Source organism: Salarias fasciatus, chromosome 14, assembly GCF_902148845.1.
Source record: "Salarias fasciatus chromosome 14, fSalaFa1.1, whole genome shotgun sequence".
Taxonomy (NCBI): Eukaryota; Metazoa; Chordata; class Actinopteri; order Blenniiformes; family Blenniidae; genus Salarias; species Salarias fasciatus.
This window is the reverse complement of record NC_043758.1, coordinates 7,501,332-7,519,050: the sequence shown is the minus strand read 5'-3', so window position 1 is coordinate 7,519,050 and position 17,719 is coordinate 7,501,332. Positions and strand designations below refer to the sequence as shown.

The 17,719-nt window shown below is 39.9% G+C and overlaps 1 protein-coding gene across 5 annotated transcripts in view; it reads left to right on the top strand.

Annotated features, from left to right (window-relative positions):
* Positions 1 to 17,719, top strand: part of gria4a (glutamate receptor, ionotropic, AMPA 4a) — a 127,448-nt gene that overhangs the window by 76,958 nt on the left and 32,771 nt on the right. For all 5 annotated transcript variants that reach the window (XM_030109466.1, XM_030109461.1, XM_030109464.1 and 2 more), the window contains exon 14: positions 9,511 to 9,709. In XM_030109466.1, coding sequence (XP_029965326.1) covers positions 9,511 to 9,709 — 199 coding nt within the window. The remainder of the gene's footprint in view (positions 1 to 9,510; positions 9,710 to 17,719) is intronic.

The following is a 17,719-nucleotide window of genomic DNA, read 5'->3' as shown; positions in this document are numbered from 1 at the left end:
CTCTCTGAAGATTTCAGCAACGCTGAAAGGTGTGAGAAGGATTTCTGGTAACTTTCTGTGTTCTGAACCAATTTTCCAACTGTGATGTAGGAATTTTCTCACTTCCCATTTCCTCATAGACTCTTTTCGTCATGGAGAAATTTATTTTCCTGACTAGGCCATCTCGTGACCCACTATTTCTTCTTTTTTGTGCCTTTCCGTGATGGATTTGTGTGTGTGTGTGTGTGTGTGTGTGTGTGTGTGTGTGTGTTGTGTGGGACAGAAATACTCAACCAGATGGCAAAAATTATCTTCAAGTACTTTTTGACATGATTCAGAATGACTTTAAACAATGACTCTCTCTCTGGGCTGTGACAAATTATGGATGGAAGTTGCTGAGGAGTTCCCAAAATATTTCGAAATATTTTAAATTTCACTGCATAAATCTCAGGGCGTTGCAAACATGCTGCTGAATTGTGAACGAGTTTATCAACTCACACTTTCTGTTGCAAAATGGTGTTTGGTTGCCATGGAGATCTGAAACCTTTCTCGATTTAGTTTCTGCAAATTAGAAAACGCGAGAAATGAGTCAGTCAGGTTTAGGTCGCTGAGAAACTGTTTGAATCAGAATGATCTTCTGGAAACAAGACAGTTTTTTTTCTGTTTTTATTTTGGGAATGTTGCCCATAATGTAAACAAAAAAACTTAAATAATGATTGCTTCGACCCAGGATCCGTTTATGGTTTAACAGATGCACACTTTGTTGAAAAAGTTACATTTGAAAGCGTGAGCAGCTCAAACTCTCTGTGATTCTCAGTTATTTATTTTTCAGTCCATTCATTCGTTGACAGAAAAGCTGCTGACTGCACAGGGTGTCTACTCTGCATTCCTGATCAGTTGTGTTTTCCTTGTTTAGACCAGGTGCTTTGAAAACATTGTACTCTGGAACATGTTTTCAAAACTGCCTTTCAAGAAACTCCAACAATCACCATTTTCACTTGAAAATTTCTCGTAAACAGGGCTTGTGCTCCACACAGCAAGCATCACAGTCAACCTGCAACTCCAAAACACAGCTCATCCAGTAAAAAAAAAACACATCTCGCAATCCACAAACTACACCACATGGGATTTATCCAAACCGTCTTTTGGCTTTGCCAACACGCCCAAACATTTTGGTTGGAGTCCGTGAGGATTTCAGAAATATTATCCCTGTCTGCCCAAAAAAATTACACTATTTAGTAATACCACAAAATTAATTCACTAGCATTGAGCATCACCAAAAACACAATTTTATTAAATTGGAAAGATAAAGGCAAGATATTCACTCAATGGTTAAATCTATTCTCCGATGACCTTGAAAAGCTAAGAGCATCCTCAAATGACAGTTCTGAATACTCTGACAAAGCGTGCTCATCACTGATACAGTACCTCCACTGCTGAGCCCTCTTGACGTCCACATACTCACCAAACCTTACAGTTTACCTCAGACGTTTGTCGTCTCTGTTATAGATCACCTCACGCTGTTCTGTCTTCGCTTCTTTGTCTCTGTCCCTGTTGTCACTGCTGCACATAAAAAGAGAAAGATCCACTCTGCTCGCTGTTTCCTTGAGAGCTTGACATGTTGGAAGTGTGAAAGTGATTTCTCAAGGAAAAAATAAAAAGTTTAACTTTCGTTTAGGAATGAATGAATCCCCAGAGACCATCTGACACGAATATGAACTCCAGGTGAATCTTGACCCAAATTTCCAGAAGAGTTCGTTTTACGGTCTTTAAACAAACCTTTACAGGTTCTGAAAGGTGCAGAGACATCTTAAAGGCTTGGCTTTCCTCTGCGAAGGTCATGCTTGTTAGTTTAATCATGGATTCTAAGAGCATCTATATGTCTGGTTACATATTTGTTCCTGTGTTTCCCTTGGCCATACAGTGGCACGGCGGCCTTCTCTCTCACCTCACAGATAGAAGGTCACGGGTAGGTTCTTCAGTTTCCTCCCACAGTCCAAACACATGCATGTGAGGGTAATCGATAACCATAGAGTGCTTGCAGGTGTGAATGTCAGCGTGGTTGTCTGTCCTTCAGTGTTTGCCCGATGGTGGACTGACAACTTGCCTTCCTCCACCTTTTTAAACTGTGCCTGCTGTATTGTCCACAGAAGATTCCCTTTGTTTTGCTACTCAGTTGATATCCACTGTCATGCTAGTTGCACCAGGACTCACAATCGACTTTTCTCTGCATATCATTACATTTTTCATCACCCATGTGTCCACATTGATCATGGGATGGTAATTATTTGTTATAGTTTAATCCTCCCCTCTTCTCCATCCTGCCACTTGTATCATGCCCAAACAGTCGGCAGGGATCAGAGTATCGAGGTTGACATTTACCATGGAGCTGGAAATAAATAGGAGGAGGCAGCCTCTACAGGAAGAAATTTAGCCTCACTGACCGGTTCAGTGCTTCTCCATCTATTGTGTGGGTTTATATCGGAATGTGTGTGTTTGTGAGTTATGCAAACTGTCCGATTACCCTCTACTTTTTCTGTTTTATTCTTACCTTCTTGTCTTGTGAGCTTGATGAACGTGTGACGGTCTAGTGGCTAATGCGTTGACACTCACTGGATCGGTCTATACGCTCTGCATGTGCGTTGTGCATTGAGCAGCCATTGTGGGTCCATTGGTATTCAGTGAGAGTCCCTGTCTCTGTGCTGCAGTCATCTCTGCAGTCTGGAAGACACAGTTTAACACACACACTCGTCTTCTGTGCTCCTTCACTTTATTTCAACTCTTCTGGGATGCATATGTCTATATATCTGTTTCTGATCATCACGTTTTTCACGTTGCATTTGCGTGCGTGTGTTCTGTCACTTCTACATGCCCATGAGGGTAATACGTAACTTTTTTTTTTTTTTTCTGAGAAACCCACACACTCTTTGTCTTGCAAACACGTCAGCCTGCGCTTTCTTCACCTTTCCTCTCAAGCACAAGGTAATGGCTGGCAGCCGCCGTGCACATATTTACACACCCTCGCACACATTGTCAGAGTGACCTTGATAGGGCGTTCGCACCTCCCACCCATCATCTTTCAGCCTGGGCTTCTCAGTTTGTAATGTCAGCGATTGGCCTGGTCGCAATACGATGGGTGGCGACAAAACGATGGCGAGGTGGCGGCGCTGGAATTTTTCAAAGCAGAGCTGATTAAATGGTGGAAAAGTGAGCGCGTCTCCGCTGAGGAAACGCTATATGAGCCCGAGCCGGGGGGGAGAGAGGTGAACCGATCAACAGTGAACATCTCACAGGGACTGAATCTGTCTCTGTCAATAAACATCTGAAATTACAGCTTTGTTCTCCTGTGCGCGAGTGTGTTTGTGCGTGACCCTGTGTTTGTGAGTGTCATGTGTGAGTATTGAGTAAATGGCTGTGGGTGTGTTGAATAGTTAATGGTAGCAACAGATCCAGCTAATGGCATGACTAACTAACTGCAGCGGGGCACTAAGGCTTCTCCCTGAGTAATTAATGACTGGTCTCAAGGTCACTGATGGTATTTATGAATTTCTCCAGTAATCCTTCAGCTGCATCTTGTGCATTAATCTCTTCGGTGCTCCTCTTTCTCTGGGTGCGCCACATCATGTCAGCTTCCTTTTTATGGTCCGTGTTTTTTTTCTTTCATTGCACTTTTCATTATCAGCCTGCGGCAACTCATCTTTAATCTATTATTCAAATTTCTCCATGTCTGTTTTCTTTCATACCCTTTATCCTGCTCCCATCACCCAGTCCAACGTTTCTGTTTCAATCAATTAGTCAATTTGCTTCGTTTCACACCTGAATTCCCTGCAACAAAAACAAGATAAGAAAAAGATGTCTTCTATCTGCATTATTCATTTTCTTCATCATTTGTTGTGTTCCAATGAAACATTTATGCCGCACCACAGGATTCGATGCGTTTCGAGTGCGTCTGTTACTGTCTTTTGAGCAGCAATGTGTGGAGCAGATTTACAGGTTTTCACAGAAATGTTCAACAAGACTAAAGTTACAGGTCATCTCCCTCGTAGATGTGTTCAACTCAACAACACCACAATAACACAGACATGTTCCAGATATAAAGACGTTATGATTAAGAATGACAATTCAAAGTGAGACACAAGTTACTCAAATTACTACTCATTTTTTTTGAGTGACCACTATATTGTTTTTTTCTGTTTTTTTTTTTTTTTGTATCTCCATCCTATGATTACAGGTTAGACATACAGTAGATTGTAGTTTTTTTTCTCTCTTTTGAACATAAACCAGTCATGTGGGTCAAAGGTCAAAGCTCAAGGTCACCCTCAGCTTTCTTTCCAACAAGACATCTTCATGTCATCTTGAGAAAAAGTGTGTGTTCTCACAAGAAGACACAAATGCAGCAATTATTGCAAATGCAGCTTCACTGAATCGGGGGACAGGCGACCATTCACTGCTGGTGTTTAGATGAAATAATGAAATGTGCGTCGCTACAAGACACTCCCTCTCATCACCAGCTGTTCTGCTGTGGTTTAGCCACTCTCTTATGCCTCTTCAAATAGTCACTGCAACCACTGTCAACCTCTTTTTGCCCCCACATGACCTCATGTGACCCCCAACAACCACAACATAGGTTATGAACACATATAGAACTTGACTGAACCACAGACTGGACAGAAGGCCTGTTCACATAGGGAAGTTGGAATCATTAACTTTTTAAACATTGGGTGGCACCCAAAGAGTTAAATGCCTGAGATGCTCACCGTTTAGTGCTGATTCGATTACTTTGAAGATTTTTGCGGCTTTCATTAGCTTTAGCCTCATAGCCTTCAGTGACAATAATGAAACACATGAAATAGTAACACAAGCTCAGAATATAATCATATGATTAAAAAAAAGTTTGTGGATGGAATACTGCTTATATGTCCCTTTTAATTTAGAGAAAGATTATCTCTGAATAAGATTTACAAGATTTGAAGTACAACATTCGCAAGAACACGAGGACATTTCCGTACGGACTCAGACTCACTGCCTAACATTACAATGATTTCTGCCAGGTGTGAAAATCCAGATGCACTGGATGAAAACAAAGTCCATGGCTCGGAGTGATGTGTTAGTGCATATGTGTGTGTGTGTGTGTGTGTGTGTGTGTGTGTGTGTGTGTGTGTGAGTGACAGTGTGAGTGTGTCTGAGAGAGAAAGAGAAACAGCACGCCATTAATCTTTCACACAGAGGATTGGGGAGGCAATCTGTTGGCTATCATAGATGATACATGACCCGCTATAGAGCGACTCGCCTGTTGCATACCAACACACACAACGGAGCCCCACACACAGGCAACACGCTCACGCAGACGCGTCGCATGAAGAATCAAAGACATCACTCCTAAAGATCCCCCATGTGCAGCAAAATGCTCATGCATCATAGAAAATAGCGGTGCGTGCGCAGCAAACACATGCACGTTTACGCTTGTGCACTTGCTCATGGTCTCATCTAAATCAAGGAACAGAGGCGATGCATGTATTCTGACTTTGCTCCAAGGCCAGACACTGGTTAATACCTTCCTCTCATTCACCACACACAAACACACACACACAAACACACACACACACACACACACACACACACACACACACACACACACACACACACACACACACACACACACACACACACACACACAAACAAATCAAGGACAGCCCGTTTGGAAATAGACAGGGTGTTAATCATTCTGTCCTCGACCGATCTATTTCCCTTCCCTCAGCAGGATGCTTGTCCATCAAACGCTGAGATACAAAACTATTTGAGGCGTTGTTTCTACGATTAAAAGCTCCCGTCAGGAATATATAGCGTGGCGTCTAATAGCAATTTTTTGTGATGCATGATCCCAAAATGTAGTCCTAAACACACTTTGTAATATGATATATCTGACTATCCAGTCTCTTTCTATACTCTTTTACTTGGGGGAAACCTAACTGGGGTTTCATGGCATAATCTTTGTCCGTGTTTAAGGATTGTGACTGAATCCTGAGCATGGTGGAGGTGGAGAGGTGAGCTCTGGCTCCTCCACTAAGAAATGATCACTGTATCACTTGCTTCGGAGTAGGAAAAATCAAACAAGACCTCACTGGAATTGTGCTTTATTTGCATACTTTATCTGCAGAGGAATGTAAATTAGTTTCTATCTTTTGCAGTTAGGAAGCGTTAAAAGGAATCGTTGGGGGTCTACATGCAGTTAAAAACACAATTAAGATTGTTGGATATCTGAAGACAAATTGAGAAAAATGTGTGTTTTACTAAAGTTGACTAGTTTTAACGCTCACTTTTTTCTAAAAAATAGAAAATTAATGCTGAGAAACAGCAACCCCTTGAACCCCAGATTTTTTCTTTTTGTCACACCACACACACACAAACTTCTCTGCAGCCTGAAACCTCCTGAACTGAGGCTGACGTGACAGTTTTTCTAAAATATCGACTCACTTTACATGTCGAGTTTGATTAATTTTTTGGTTTCTGCAAAACTTTAATGTATTCTTGTCTCCGTTTCAGAAACATTTGTTCCAAGAGTGCACTGTATGCTTTCAGTGGATTCCAAGTGAATTTATGGACCAGAGGAATTAATTCATCGAGGAATACAGATGAAAGTGTTCCCGAGTATTGATGAGAAAGCAGTTTGTGTTGCAGCGGTGTGGATTGGTTTATGTCGCCGCCCGTTATGTGTTACAGTATTTGCTTTTACTGCTTATGTTTATATTCTCACAAAAAGGTTATTTGTAATTCTGTAAAATCAAGCTGCCAGCTCGAGCTTTATTCCTTTCCTATGAACAGTTGGTTAACTATGAAATTAATGCTCTTTCTATACAGAGTTGTACAACGCCAATACAAACGTTTCTCAACAATGTTCCAACACATCATGTATTTCCTCCTCATTTCTCACCCTCGTTGATGAAAAACACTGATAAAAGTAAGAATAACCTAAACGTTTGCGTTTGCGCATATCACAAAGTTATCAATGATCCCCCAGACAATGTTTCACTTGGTCTTTAAATTAACTCATCCATTTACAGTAAGCTTTCCATAGTAAATATTTCTAAAACTGTGTAATACAATGCATATTGTAATTTCTTTCTTGTTTGTACAGCTGCAAGTAATTATTATTCCCCTGTGTGAAGTTGTCAGAAGCACTGGGGATGCACTGTAGCTACATGTGAGAGTATACATGATTAACCAAATGTTTCTCGGAATGGTTTTGAATGCACAATAAGATGAAGTTTGTGAGGCTCAGACACAAGACGGATGGACGGATACTGTATTGATTGGGAAGGATTTTCCAATATAACAATGAAGCGCATTGCTGTTGAACCCGCCGTCTTTCTCTCTGCTGCCCACAATCGTCCTCTTTTGCGCCCTTCTTTGTCTGTTTCGCCGTCAACTCAAATCGCAAAGTCACTTCGTCAGTGCAGATTAAAATGCTGTCACAGCTCGTTTACCAGCTAACCAATCAGATCGCCTGCCCTTTTTTAGTCTCTCCAGGAGACCTTGAAGATCCCATGAAAATGAGTTTGACCTCTATTATGCCATCCTTCTTCTTCTTACCTAGTCTCTGGAGCAAAACTTTAACAGCGATGCTGTGCAAGGAAGTGAAATTTGCACTTGGCTGCAGACACTGGTTACTTATATTAAAAGTATCCGGGTACAGGAAGTTCTCTTTGTTTGGATGTCCCTATAATGTGCACACAGCTGTATAATTGTAGTGTTGTGACGCATTAGCTGAGCTGTCAGCGTGGTAAACTAGGCAGTCGACTTACGATCAGGACAAAGTGTCGAGCAGCTATGCAGCTGTATCACGTGCAACAAAAGAATGACCTTCAGAAGTGAAGCCACAACACCTCACTCCTGTTCAAATGACTTCCTACAGCAAGATATGCTGAAGGGCTCTGGTTTTAGATCACTTGTGTTTGTACTGGTCCACTTCAGAGCGTGACTCAATAAAGTGTGTTTGCTGTCTCTTAATAAGGATAAAAGAAAACCAAGCAACTTTTTTCAAAGGATAATCCATCACATTACACGCCAGGGTTATTAATTAAGGCAAACAGATCAATGCCTCAAGGACAAACGCTATCAATTCATATTTGTTTGTGTGAGTGTGCGGGTATTTGTGAGGATTAAGGAGTGTGCAGGGTCTTCACCAGCAGCAAAATGCAGAGTCACTTTGAAAGCTGGTAATTTATGCCGAGTCAGGTTTTAAAGCACCTCTTGGCTGTCTCACTCCTCTCTCCCCTCCTCAACACACTCATTAAAAGCGAACCCTCTGTAACAATAGCTCATATATTACTATAGCCATCAGTTCCCTGCCGAAGAAACATAATTTTTAATTCTCCGGTTGTATCTGTGCAGAAATGATGATCCTCCTAATGTTGTTAAAGTGGCTGTAATCCAAGTTATATTAAAGCAGTAAATTATTATCACTAACAAGTAGTTTATATAGAACTCACAAATATTTTTTTAATTGACAACTTAACTCAGCTCAATAATTTCTGCATATTTCAGCTCTTGCACTTGTAGTCTCAGCTCACTTTCCTGAGGGCCGATGTTTGCTTTTCACCAGCGTTTAGCAGCATATTGTGTCCAGAGCCGACAGTAAGAGACCTGTTCGACACTGAACAACGGAGATTTGCCCCAGCCAGATAATAGAGCATCATTAGTTGTTCAAAGACTGAGCTACCACTGAAAGAAATTAACTCGAAATGAATTACCTTTTCTTTCCTACTTTTTTACTTTCTAATTCGTTGGGTTTTTTTTTTTAAGTCTGCGGAATGTGTAAGTAAATCATTTAAAATGCGATGAGTGGGTCTTTTGTATTTTTAATCTGTCTTCATCCAACAGAGTTACCTAAATAATAATGATGCTTGAAAAAAATCCAAACTAAGCATTCACATACGCACCAGTGCTGCCATACAACAATAGACAGAAAGCAATACAATGACAATATTCATATTTATGCTCATATTTTAATACAAATTAGATGATACTTCATAAAGGAAGATAATTTTTCCTCGTTTTGAATATTGAACGATTTCCCACTTTTGCTAATGCTCCTGCTCGAAATCGGTTGATAAAACTGCATAAATGGAGAACGGCAAAGAGAAAATGAACAACGGATTTCATGTCGCCTCTCTTGTTGTTAACTCTGAATTCGTTTTGGAGTGAAAAGACAACTACTTTGCAGAACTGTCAGTTTTGCTTAAAGTGCTTTGTGAAACAGTTTGACTCTGCAACCACCAGTAATTCTGTTTCCCTCTTTGTTTTGTCTCTTTCTCTTGTGTCATTTCTTTGCACCTTTGCCTTTCCCGTCACCATCTCATCCCGCTGCTGATTTCTTAACTATACTTCCTGACTTTCATCATCTTAATCCTCCCATCTTTCGTATTACCTTAAACCTCTTCCGTCTTAACCTCCTTCATCTTTCCACCTCTTACTCGCCCTTTTTTTTCCCCCACCCCCTCTCTATCTTGCTCCTGCCTCTCTTCCCTGTAGGTCCCTGTCTGGGCGAATTGTCGGAGGTGTGTGGTGGTTCTTCACTCTTATCATCATATCCTCCTACACAGCCAACCTGGCTGCGTTCCTCACAGTGGAGAGGATGGTGTCGCCTATAGAGAGCGCAGAGGACTTGGCCAAACAGACAGAGATCGCCTATGGGACCCTGGACTCGGGCTCCACCAAGGAGTTCTTCAGGGTACGGACTGATCACACTTTGCTCACTCCATTGACTGCTGGAGAGATTTCAGGTTTTCACTGAGTCAAGTTAATTTGCTGCAGGGAAACCAGGAGGGTGACCATTTAATAACGACACCTGCTGGGCTCATTGTTAATACTCCTATTAAAGTGCAGCCAGCTGTGCACATACACAAATGACTTTACTTTAAACTTTACTGAGAGACCACCGATCAACCATAACTTTATGACCGACCATTGTGTCAGTGTCTTTTCACACACTGCACCAGACAGCCTACATTATCCACATACATCATTGAGGCCGCTCGGCCCACGATAATTTGGCTCCAGGCTTTTTCTTACTACTTTTAATTGACATTGACCACCACAGATGAAAAAGAGCTACTCTGTTCCAGTCAATGAGCCTTCAAAATTTGGTCACTGTGAAACTCCCAAATCCTGACGACTGGCCTTTTTTTTTTTTTTTTTTTTGGCTTTTCACAGCTTCAAGACGAAAATATTTAGGTGCCTTGATGGAGATGATCAGAGTTACTCACATTACTTTTCAAAGGTCGCATTGGGATGGTTTTTCAGAATACATCCACATCATACTTTTCCAGTGCACAGGGGAGTTTCGATCGCTCATTGTCGATCTGGGAAAGGCATTCATGACTTCCTTCTGCCACTGACACGAAAACTGACAGATACTTTAAAGGGAAACTTTTAATCCAGTAAGAGGAAGTAGATATGGGGGAGGTATTGTCTTCTTTTAAGCCAGATTAAAGTCAAAAAGCAGAATTATGCTCTGAGTTGGAGGTGGGACAAGGACGGGTGACTAATGACGGTGTAAACCGATTTATAATAGTCCAGGTGGGAGGATAGGAGTGAATGGATTGCTTCTTTCTAATCTTGAATTGAGACAGGCTTAGAAGTCAAAGGTCTGGCTTTTCTCTTCGCATGTCATTTATTTCCTAAACTTGATCATCAAGAAATCACAGTGTAACAGAAAACATTTATTACCAAAAATTAAATATGTGATGGATTTTCTCGTGTAATTGTAATCAAAATTAATATGAAAAACATTTTTGTTTACCCCAATAAACACTGCTGACACTAATGTGTTCATGGAGTTTGCAAAATATTAAGAAATATTTCAAGAGGTTCTCAGTTTCTTTGTGTGAGTTGAAAAGCATCTTCATTATTTAACGTCTTGTGATTTTATTTTTTTTTTTCTCGAAAATATTCTCTTGGAGCCTTTCTCAATTAATTTAACACCAATAAGAAAGTGTGACAAATAAGTCTCATGCATGTCAGTGTGGTCCTGAGCCATGCTTGCTCCTTCCAACCAGCAGTTTCTGCACTTATTTTTTGAGCTACGTAGCTTGACATCTATATACTCTAGGATTGTTTCAACCATTGTTGCATGACCGCGTCACTCACAAGCATCCAAAAATTAGTTATTTCATCTGTTTAATGAGAAAATGTCAAGCGGGTTTTATGAGACATCTCAATAAATTCAAAACAGATTTTGTCCAAAATTTGTCTGGCAGTTGGCACTACATAAATTCATCAGTTTTGGTTTCTCCATCGGTCACGAGTCCAGTGAAGACGGTGCTTAAGGTAGAGGTGAAACGTTCGGACAAGAACAGGGACAAAGCAGGAGCAGAATACATTATAGGACGCTGCTGCAATTAAACAGTGAACAGGACACAATGACAAGTACACAAGTAGCCCAGAGGAGACCTGTAGTGGCGTCAACCCTTGACCTATTTCACCCATGTGAATTCAATTATATAACCACGTTTTTAAGTAGCCCCATACATATGCAAACAAAACCAATGAGCATCTTGTTTTTTTGTTTTTTTTGTTTTGTTTTTTTGCAACACTGGCAAAAACCTGCGTCATCATATTTGGAATCAGAAATGGACCCTGCCATGTCATCTTTTATATTATTCGGATTGGTTCGTGGGCTTGTCCATTGGAAGGATGCGCTGATAGTGTTTGTATTTGGGGACTTTGGGGAGGCAGAGGGGGGCTGGGGGGGTGGGGGAGGACGTGGCAGACAGTTTGTGCTTCTGTGAGTGGCTCTGGCATCATCAACATAACGAGCGGGCTGAAATCTGTGGAGGGTGAAAAAGCAATTTACTCTCACACAGCTGAGGGGGATTCGTAACCGCCATTAATTATCTCTGTGCATTTGTGTGTTAGCGTGTGTGTGTGTGTGTATGCAGGAATGCATCTATGCACATTCAGCAACATATGTATGCGTTTAAAAGGGTATCTAAGTTTGAGTGGCATGTGTTACGCAGAGGACATGCAGCATGTGCGTACATGTATTAAAAGTGCGTCCATATTGTGGGCGCCTGAAGGTGACTTCCTGTCCGCTTCCTCTTTTACAACCGCGCTCTTTGTTAAAGAATCTGGAAAGAGCCAGACGCACTGTCGCATTGTTCGTCCCCCCAGATGCTGAACGCTGCTTTATAGATGCACAGCCATCATCAGCACTGCTATCAGTCTCACTTTTTCTGATGGATGGATGAATGGAGGGATGGATGGAGGGATGGATGGGAGGACTGGAGGTGTGAGGAGAGGACCGTCACAAATCTCTGATGAGAATCTATGACTTTGGCTGACGGAGTAAGAAACAGGAGGAGGGGGGCAGAGAGAGGTGGGACCGATTGGTCCTCTTGGATGTGAGTGACATTATTATGGGATAGGTGTCCGTCACGGACTAGTGGCGCAACCCACACACGCACACGCGCCATCCCCTGGGTTCTGGTTTCAGTGGCTGAGGGCCTGGCTTGTTGCTTGCGGAGCGACAGAATAACACTTTATCACCGTGAGAGAATGAGAAAAGAAACAGGACGCTTGTTGAGGATGACAGTTTGACTCCTCTGCTTGTTATTTTCACTCTTGAGTACATACTCAGTCATCAAAATGTCTCAAGACATCTTAAGATGTCTTAATAACCAAAATCAAGACGTCTCCAGACATTTTTGTACATCAAGACATCCGAAGACATCTTAAGACAAAAATTTGAAGATGTCTTAAGACATGCCAAAGCAGAATGTGAGATGCACCCAGACAGATTTTTGTGTCTTGAAGACACTGAGTGTCTTGAGACATCTTAGGACATATTTCCTTTGTCTTAAGACATTCACATCTTAAGATGGCTTCAGACATGGTATGTGTGTCTCAAAGACATGGTCAAGCTGTCTCGTTTCAACTGGAGTATTATGATGATAATATTATGATAATGGTCTTTTTATTTTTTACTGTAAAATCTGAGATAACATTGTTGGAGTGTTAAATGGTCATTAATTATTTTTCAATATATATTTTGAATTATTTTTAATTTCCCAGAGAGCTCTGCGTAATGGGATCAATAAGGTAAAAACAAATAATAACTTAAGTTAAAATTGTAAAACATTGCTTCAGAGGATTTTTTGTGATTTTTTTTTTTATGTAACAAATATTTGAAACACCTTTTCAACAGAAGATGAACATACAGGTGAGAACAACAGGAGGTGAAATTAAATTTACAAAATGTTTATTTAATAAATTACTGAATTAAATAAATATCACAGAAAAATATCATAGAACTCAAATTTAAATACACTACAAGACAATTTCAATGATCTATGCAAAATATGTAACAAAGAATATAATATTTTATTATTTAATTGAATAAATATGAATTTAAATGAATTAGGGAATGCAATGAACAATTCCATCAAAACACAATCAGACAAATTCAGAACATCGCAACATTAAATTAAAATGCATTTCAAGCTTGAACACAAACAAACATACAGACACACGCACACTAGGCACTGCACATCTCCTGCACTGCCTGCATGGCCTTGGCATTGGGGTTCTTTCCCTCCTTTAGGGCTTTGAGCCAAGCCTGCAGGTATGTTTTTACAGTTTCTCTGCAGGACTCATTTAGTTCTCTCCCATTGCCAAGGAGGTGGGCAAAGGCCAGGTTTGTGCCCCTCGCCACCAAGCGCTCCACATCAGCCTCAGTGCTCTCCATTTTGATTTTCTTTGCTGCCCGCCTCCGCAGTTCAAGAAACATGGTGTATCTGCAATTTTAAAGAAATACTGCTGTTAAAATGGGAATGAATTTACAGGAAATATTCTGTAATATTTTACAGATTTCCAATAAAACAATATGCTAGTATTTTAATAGATGTTAACAGTAGTTTTAGGTTTTATGCTTAAAGGTGCTGTAGGCAGGATTCAGCATCTCCGCAAGATGGCGATTTGACCCATCAAAGATGGCCATTTGAAACCCAGCACAGTCAATCCTGTCCTGTTTCCTCTGACATCACGCCCTTATGCAAGTTAAGCCCCTCCCACAAGAACGTGCGACGAATGCCCCTCGACCAATCACGGTTAGAGCCTCAGGGGCTCTTCTGATTGGTCAAAGATACCTGGAGCTGTGGAGATTCCTTTTCAGCTCAGAACAGAGACAGATGGAAACGCTGCGCCCTCGTTGTAGTACAATTATGCTACACCCCTAAAGGATTATCAATGGATACTCTAACATTTAATCCAAAGAAAATACAGAAAAATTAGCATTGACTAGCAAAATCCTGCCTGCAGCACCTTTAAAATTACAGATAATTGTAATTTATGATGATCTAAATATTCTGGTTTTTTTTTTTTTATAAAAAATTGTTGTAATTCTACATCATTAACTGTAATTTTACATAAATTTTTCTACTTTTTTTTCAGTATCATCCGTAATACAATGCAACAACTGTAAATCAACAGACACTAGCAGTAATTTAAATATTGACCTTTAGAATTACATGTAATCACTAATTATAATACATTATTGTTTTTTAAATGTAATTTGACACTTACTGATCATATTAAATGTAAATATACATAAAATATAATGTCATTTTACAGATCTTCCTTGATAATGTTAATGAAGAAATGGATGTAAAATTACAGAAATTTGCAGTGTGCTCCATAAAATTGCAGGTCATTAATTGAGTTAAGGTGATTTTATTTTATTATTTTTTTTTGAGTTAATGAGTAGTTTCTGTGCAACACCAAAGTAATTTAGTGTACATTACTGTAAAAATACAATCTAAAATATACTATATTACAAAAAGTGCACTTTAATTAATGTAACAGAAATTATTCTGATTCTTGCAGATTTTTGCTATTCATAAACAATAAAACATTTGTAAGCTTACAGATTTAGGGAGTAATTTAAGTTTTCAACATTTATATGGAACACAATGATTTCCACTGCAATTTTGTGGGATTTTTTTTTTTTGTTTTTACAGAATTTGTGAGTTTTATCAAATGACTAATTACCTTTAATATACAAAACCCAAAACCAGTAAAGTTGTTACGCTGTGTAAATCGTAAATAAAAACAGAATACAATAATTTGCAAATCCTTTTCAACTTATATTCAATTGAATTCACTGCAAAGACACACTAAACATTCGAATTGAGAAACTTTATTTTCTTTTGCAGAGATTAACATGAAGAGTATCTGACTTTTTATGTTTTTGGCATCGTATGTATGTTTTGTGGGCATTTATCAGCTATAATATATTCTATTTTAATGAATTTTGACTTTAAAAATCTACTCTGTATCACTAAACTACAGACAATAACTGTAAAAATACAATTATTTACTATAATTTTACAGTATCCATCTGAAAACTTTACTGCCAGGGCTTTCACTGTAGTTTTACAGTTTTTTTTTTTTTTTTTAAAGTGCATGTATTGACAGTACAGTAAAATCTGCAGTCCGTTTGTTACATCCGTAAGGGTACAGTAAGATGAGTAAATTCTAAATATTGTGCAAACAGAGCTTCGAAACTAGGCTACAGGACCTATGGATCAATACCATGTTATTGACCTTTCTTACCGGTAATTAATGAACCATTTGTTCACCGTCTTCATCTGAAGCCCCCTCACCAACAGCTCTGACTTCTCCTCAGTGGAGGGGTATCTTTTCCGAAGAAAGAGAGCCTTGCTCTTCTCCAATGCCCTCTTCTGCCCCCCTTCATTGCCTGGAAAAACAAAATAAGTTTGACCAATTTTAAAAACCATACACTCTCCTGCATTACTAAGAGACAACATAATTGCTGGGATAGATAGAAGGACAGGGATGTAATGGAGGTGGACTATGAGATCTTGATCATAGAGAAGACATGGGCTTCTGGGAGATGGTGAGCTCCAGGAACAAACTAAATCAATCAATCAATCAATCCTCCCTCCTCAATACTTCCCTGTTTGTGGCTGGTTACACGTCCCAAACTTGGAGTAATTGTGCCTTACTGAGGGAGAGGAGATAGCTGTGTACCGTATATAATTTACTTAGTCGCTGTATGGAGCTCATGCAACCCCACTTGAAAAAAAACCGAACTATTCCCTTAAGGTTGTGTGCCAGGTCTTGTCGTGATAGTGGAGCTGCCAATGGTGAGAGCTACAGGCATATATTATTTTATTTATTTATTTATTTTTTTACTTACTTGTCATCCTATTTGGAGTCATGAGGTGGCATGGGCATGAACATGCCACACAGGGACAGCATGCCTCATTTTCTTGTTCAGCTGACCCTGTGGTGCAAAATCAAAGACATCAGTCTATAGCTATGAACGCATATCGATTTCATTTACACAATTAAAGCACATCTCATAGTATCCTTGCCTCCTCACCTACTTTTCAACCTCCAGCGTGAAAAAACATACCCAAAATGAAAAGGTTATATCTTCACAAATAGAAGGGCTATTTGATGCTGTAAGTAGGCAATGTTCTATAATTTATTTTACAAAAATATTGTGCAAAATAGCTCCCTAACCCCCTTCCACTGTCATCATGGTAAGTACACAAAGGCTAATTTTCCATTTTTGGGTGAACTATCTCTTTAAGAACATAGTGAATGAGGCTCAATGTGTATCATTCAACTATATTTATGATGTGTAGGCTCCTGTGTAAACTCCATGCATAGGTCACTGTAAATATACAGTACAATGCACATATTCGAGCCACTGCACACAGGGCTACTGTATAAAACGAGTCATTTAACATTTGAACCATCCCACCCACCAGTTTACTTAGATATAGAACAATTTTTATTTGTCTTGTAATGTAGCATACATACGCTACTGCTGCAAATATGGTACAATAACACTGAAATGCAATTGTACCCTTTCGGTTGGACTTATACAATTGTCTATGTATATGATGATAAAGTTAATCTATGTCTATTACTCACTCACCTCGAACAACTCTCCCTCTGTTGGTGCCAAATCTTGACAGATTTGGCACCAGGACTTGTCCTCTCCTCTCCTTTCCTCTCCTCCTGCCTTCTCCATCTAAATCACAAAGATTTTAAAGGAGTAAAGCAGGCTGGCATTATCATATTTTACTATTTTGTATGGCAGTAAAGTCTGCTCTGGTTCAGTAAGAAAAGCAAGCATTATTCTACCAAAGATGGCCAACTGTCACCCTTGATACAGCCTAGTAAACGTTGGATACATGTACACTGATGTTAGCTAGCTGGCCAATAACCAATAATATAACTTTATAATCGAAAGGGGCATTTAGTTCATTTTTCATCAAACACCGTACACTGACCGTTTGGCTATACATATTACTAACCTTGATTTTCGCCTTCACTGCTTGATGTTAAATTTCCCAGTCTGGACAGAGGCATTTTCACTACTGTGTTATAAAGCTCACTTTCCTAGCAAACAGCGATTGCTTCGCGGGCTTTTGCGCTTCAGCTCGCGCTCAACAGGGGTTGGAAAAGACGGCGCGTGCCAACTCGTACGCGTCAGTGAAGCGCACATCAAGCCCAACTGTAACAGTGTCGCAGCAGCCTGACGCTACCGTGTGTACTTCGTCTTACAAATGTTGCGAATTCGCTCCAACAACGTCAACCCTCATCCCATGAGAGTCGGGGAAGATGCAGAAGGTAAGTTGTATCTATCTGTCTATCTATCTAACTATCTTATTTAGTTATGAGGCAAGCAGATTCTACGAAATATTTG